This window comes from Aulostomus chinensis, chromosome 18, assembly GCF_037954235.1.
Source record: "Aulostomus chinensis isolate RoL2024-O1b breed Wild chromosome 18, RoL_Achi_v1.0, whole genome shotgun sequence".
Classification (NCBI taxonomy): domain Eukaryota; kingdom Metazoa; phylum Chordata; class Actinopteri; order Syngnathiformes; family Aulostomidae; genus Aulostomus; species Aulostomus chinensis.
In genome coordinates, this window is record NC_141337.1 from 13,887,672 (window position 1) to 13,892,912 (window position 5,241).

General features: G+C 42.1%; 1 protein-coding gene across 1 annotated transcript; it reads left to right on the top strand.

The window, feature by feature from the left end:
• Positions 1–1,569: 1,569 nt before the first annotated feature.
• On the top strand, positions 1,570–4,872 carry nme4 (NME/NM23 nucleoside diphosphate kinase 4). The gene is made up of 5 exons (XM_086184029.1): positions 1,570–1,753; positions 2,975–3,105; positions 3,183–3,284; positions 4,089–4,201; positions 4,318–4,872. The coding sequence occupies exons 1-5, from the start codon at positions 1,639–1,641 to the stop codon at positions 4,436–4,438; spliced, it is 582 nt and encodes a 193-aa protein (XP_086040155.1). The 5' UTR covers positions 1,570–1,638; the 3' UTR covers positions 4,439–4,872.
• Positions 4,873–5,241: the final 369 nt, after the last annotated feature.

Below are 5,241 nucleotides of genomic sequence, written 5' to 3' on the forward strand. Positions count from 1 at the left end.
ATTGTTACAGGGTTGATCTGTTTTTGAAAATCCTGGACAAATCATGGAATTTGAAAAAAGCAATTTCAAGGCCTGTAAAAGTTTGAAAAATACAAAAAAAAAATTATTGCAAATTCAAGAAGAGGGGGAAATTTGTGCCACGTACATAAATGTTAGATTGTGTGGTTCGGTTAAGCTTAACAGAAAAATATTGCTATCAATAGACGCATTTATGTAAAATCACATGGAATATCAAATTAAGTCAAAAAATTAGCTGGTAAACTGGCATGGATGGACGCATAAACATGTTGCGAGACAAAGCATAGTTCTGAGGTTTGTCTTCACGGGTAGAAACATTGGTAAAAATGTGAGTGAACCTTGTTGATACTGCAAATTTGAGTGTTTTTAACCTTAGTTTAAAGATAAATGTAATAATTGGAAGAATCTGGATGTCAAAAATAGTCAACTGTGATATTAAAAAAAGCTGGTGTTGGTATAGCACTGTTACAAATACTAACTGTATTTTGAACAGGTACTCTAGTAAAAGTAACAGTTTTTGGAGGCCTCTGATTTTCTCAACTATCTGCTGCAGTGACCTTGACCTTTGACCCCCAAAACTATGATTTATCTCCTAATCCCAGTGGATATTTGTGGGATTGTTTTTGGATAAAAGGGAATTTTCAGTTCATCTTGGAGACCTAAATTGAAGAAAGTCACATTAAGGTGAAAATGGGTGGAGCATACAACCCCAAAACGTGACGCCTTCAACCAACAGCTTCCATCAGCGTGTGTGTCCATTTGTACCTGTAACAGGGATCTTGACCTTTGATCACCAAACATTTGCTTGCTCACTGGATTGGAGCGATACACTCAATGGGATTGGACCACAATATATTACATCACTCGTGTATTTCCCCTTGCTATGATGTGTCATTGCAGAGAAAAGAATCCATCCATCCATCCATTTTCTTCTGCTTATCCTGTTAAGGGTCGTGGAGGGTTTGAGTCTATCCCAGCAGCCTTTGGGTTCACCCTGGACAGGTCACCAGTCCATCACAGGACCAACATATAGAGACAAACAACCATTCACACTCACAGTCACACCTACAGTCAATTTAGAGTATCAATCAGCCTCGTCCTCTCTTGATGTCTTTGGACTGTGGGAGGAAGCTGGAGTACCAGAGAGAACCCACACAGGAACAGGGAGAACATGGAGACTCACACAGGAAGATCCTGTGCTGGAGCAAGGACTCAAACCTGGAACCTTCTTGCTGTGAGGGGACAGTGCTGACCACTGCACCACCGTGCCGCCCACAAAAGAATCTATTCTCTCTAATAAACTACTGTGTGGAGCAGTGAGAAAATTCAGCCGTCACGTGATAATCTGTTAGGGAAAGTTCATAATCCCTGATGGTGTTTCTTTCCTATTGGTGCAGAATAAATGTTGACTACGTGTCCCAGGTCTGACATGACAGACTCGCCACTTCTGGCATCATTGGGGTTAAAAGTTTCAGACAGATGGGGGGGGGACTTGTGAGTTTAGACTCAGAAGAGTTGACTTGTGTGTGTGTGTGTGTGTGTGTGTGTGTGTGAGAGAGAGAGAGAGAGAGAGAGAGAGAGAGAGAAAGACGGCTGACAAACACCACTCTCTCTCACATCATGTTGCAGCGGTGTATTTTGCCTCCCCTCCTCCGCTCAGAGAACCCAGCTGCCTCTAAAAACCTGCTGTTTAGGTTTTCTGCTGCGCTGCTGGATGGACACAGGAGCAAATCAAGTAAGTAACTTTACTGTCAACGTTAATAAAGAAATAAAAGAAGTTGGGATATTGCTTTTTTTTTGCAAAAACATGCAACCTAAGAAAACTAGAAAGACAGAAATAATTCCAGTATTTAAATCTGAACTTAGAAGCCATCCTTTACTCTTTCTTCATCTAATAATCACAGATTTACACACAACTCTAAAGGCACAGAGGAGACTCACCCCAAGCTGCAACTGTACCGTTTATTTGTTTTTACTTCATATGTGCCATTTGCGTAATAGTCTTGCCAAACTTGGAGGGTCATGAACTGGAAGTAGGTTAGAGACACAGGAGATAGTGATGATGGACCCGGAGACCGGAGGAATCAGGCCAAACCTCTGCACCCCACCGCCGAGACCCAGTACGGTCAAGTCCAGAACCGTCTCCTCTGAAGTGAAACCTCCCCCAGCCTGTAAACCAGAAGCTGTACTTCACTGGCACGTTAAATAGCAGTAGTGTGAGGTCTTCTAGTCCCGTGTCACATGGAGCCTGTATTCAATTGATGGCATGCAGTCATTCATTTGACTTACAGCTGATGCTCCACAACCATCACACAAAAATACACATTTGATTTCATTTAGGACGGCCTGGACGAACTGCTTCCCCGTAGCACCAGCGACAGAAGGCCATTAGAGCCACGAGGACATCGTGGCGTGAGAATAAAAGCAATGCTGGTGCTTTGAGTTTAAAGTCAGAATTCTGACATTCAGTTGAGAATTTTGGGGTTTATTTGTCTGTTTTTGTTGTTGTTGTTGTATTTTCTTTTTTTTTACCTGAATATCATTTAAAAATGTGTCCCAAATCCTCATGATTGTACTTTTCTTTGTTATTTTCTCTCATTTCTTTTCATTTGAACATAATTTTACTGGCAGCAATATAGATATGTCGTAGATAGAAATGTAGCATTTCCAGTTTTTGTTGGTGGTTTTTCTCTTCAGATTAAAGGAAACACAACAGAGAGACAACAATGGGAAGAGGGAGAGGAAAAAAAACAGCCACAACTACAAATAAGCTTGACGTTCAGATGGAAGAGAACAAACTGATTAAACAGTATTTTACTGTAAAGGGGGAAAAAAACACAAGTTGTGGCTCAAGTAGTGGCTCAGATGTGTTTAATCCAACCTTCCCTGTGTGTTCTCAGCTCTGGTGGTGTGTAAAAGCTGACTGTGTTGTCTGTGCCCCCCCCCCCCCCCCCAGGCCTCCCTGACGTCAGGGAGAGAACCCTCATAGCTGTGAAGCCAGATGGAGTTCAACGTCGTCTCGTCGGACAGGTAATCCGACGTTTTGAGCAGCGAGGCTTCAAACTGGTCGGCTTGAAGATGTTGCAGGTAAAGAAGCCCGTCATTCTTGTCCGGGTTCATTTTGTGTGCAGGTTTTCTGTTTGTAAACTGTCTCTGTCGTGAAGGTGCCCGAAGATCTGCTGTCTCAGCACTACTGCCATCTGACAAAGAAGCCCTTCTACCCTGAACTGCTCAGCTACATGACGTCAGGTCCGGTGGTTGCCATGGTGAGGGCTCTTCTCTCATCTCCTGAGTCCGGGCCAGGGCCAGAACCAAAACTACATGGCAGAAATGGGCCAAAATTAAAGACTTATGTTGAGTTCAAATGCCTTTTAGCCCTGCGTTACTCTTCCCTGCCTCTTCATGTCCTATTCTTACTAACATGCAGGCAAAGTGTCGCTCTGCTGCCTGATTCATTTATGAAATAAGATAATGAATCATAAGAGATTCTTGGTGTAAACCACACAAACAGCATGAAATAATTAATTGCACCATTTAAAAGTCATTTTATAATGTTTTGACCATTATTACATTCAGTTTATTCTTCAAATACGGCCAGACAAGTTGAACCTTATTGCGAGCCAACTTTGGCCCCCAGGCCGCACGTTGGGCAGCCCTGGTCTGGAGTATCAGCCGATTAATGAGTGAGCAGCTTTTTTCTAGTTCATGGAGCAACAATGAGGTCACTGTCAACACCGGACACTGGATTCTTTATAGGCCAATGACGATTTTAATTTTGGGATTAAGAAAATTCCAATATCAATAAATCCCCCCAAATATATATTTGATTTTTCCCATCATGCTCCTCCAGATGTGGTTATCAGACACCTGGAGGAATAATAATTAAACGTCATGTCACATGATTTTCTAACTTAAAAGGTTTTCATTCTGGCAAATGTCAGATAACATACACACCAACACAACATACAGTACATACATATTGTCATAAAAAGGCGCATACACACATGTACACATGTACATCTGCTAAAAATATGGTTTTATGGTTTATTTTTGTGCGTGCTTGTCTGTAGGTGTGGGAGGGTCTCAACGTGGTCCAGACATCCCGTGTGATGGTGGGCCACACGAACCCAGCTGAGGCCCAGGCGGGCACGGTCCGAGGAGATTTCAGCTATCATGTCAGCAGGTAAACCCGGTCACTCTCTAATCCCACTGTTTCAGGATTAAACTGTAATCCTGCGGCGGAGAGGCGCTGATATCGTGTCTTGGAGCTGAAATGATGAGGTGTGATGGTCTTTGAAGGAATGTGGTCCACGCCAGCGATTCTCTGGAGGGGGCTCAGAGGGAGATTCAGCTGTGGTTTCAGGGAAAAGACCTGGTGAACTGGGATTGCTGCGACCAGACCATCACCTGTGAGGCGTGAGGGGGGGTCAAAGGCAGGTCCGACCTTCTCCTGCTGCTGCCGCTGCTGCTCAAAAGCTCTTCTGACAGTGAGGTCGCAACAACAATGCACAATAACCTTTTAATACTAAATAATTTACCTCAGTAGGAAGACTGACCGTCTGAATGTTTGTTTGTAAAAAGCATGAGATTTTATAATTCAGACTACATTTGTAATCATCAATCGGTTCAGCAGAGGTTTGACTCCTGGGTCATAATCGCTGATAATGTGCTTCGTACTTGAATGTCAAAGCAACGTCCAAATGTGTTGTGCAAACATCTGATATTGTTTATGTCTTGCTTATGTTTCTGGCTTCAATCCCAGCGTTTGAATGTACAGTAATTTTACTTCGTATGCATCAGAAGAAATCTAAATGTGAATACAACAACAAATGCAGACACAATAAAACTTGATCTGACCAATCTTGATTACCTGAACTCTATCTCTCTCCATATATATATATATATATATATATATATATATATATATATATATATACATACACTGCTCTGCTGCTGTGTAGTGATCACACACACACACACACACACGTTGCTCTTAAGTGACTCTTAATCAGGTTTATGGAGTCACTAAAAATGTCCAGATTCAACTTTTTCCATCATGAGTGTTTGCTGGCAGGATAAAAACAGCATCAATCATGCAATTAAAGTTATCATTATTATATCATTGTTCATACTACTACTACTTCACTAACAGAGGGAGGTCAGTTTTTGACAAAACATGGTGTTAAACTGCTGTCGTGAGGTCACAAAACTTAAAAGCTGCTG

Excerpts from the sequence above, each read along its gene's own strand:
- nme4 (XM_086184029.1), top strand. The coding sequence starts at position 1,639 with ATGTTGCAGCGGTGTATTTTGCCTCCCCTCCTCCGCTCAGAGAACCCA. Across the intron at positions 3,106-3,182 it reads TCGGCTTGAAGATGTTGCAG|GTGCCCGAAGATCTGCTGTC; the intron begins GTAAAGAAGCCC and ends TCTGTCGTGAAG. Across the intron at positions 4,202-4,317 it reads TTCAGCTATCATGTCAGCAG|GAATGTGGTCCACGCCAGCG; the intron begins GTAAACCCGGTC and ends TGGTCTTTGAAG.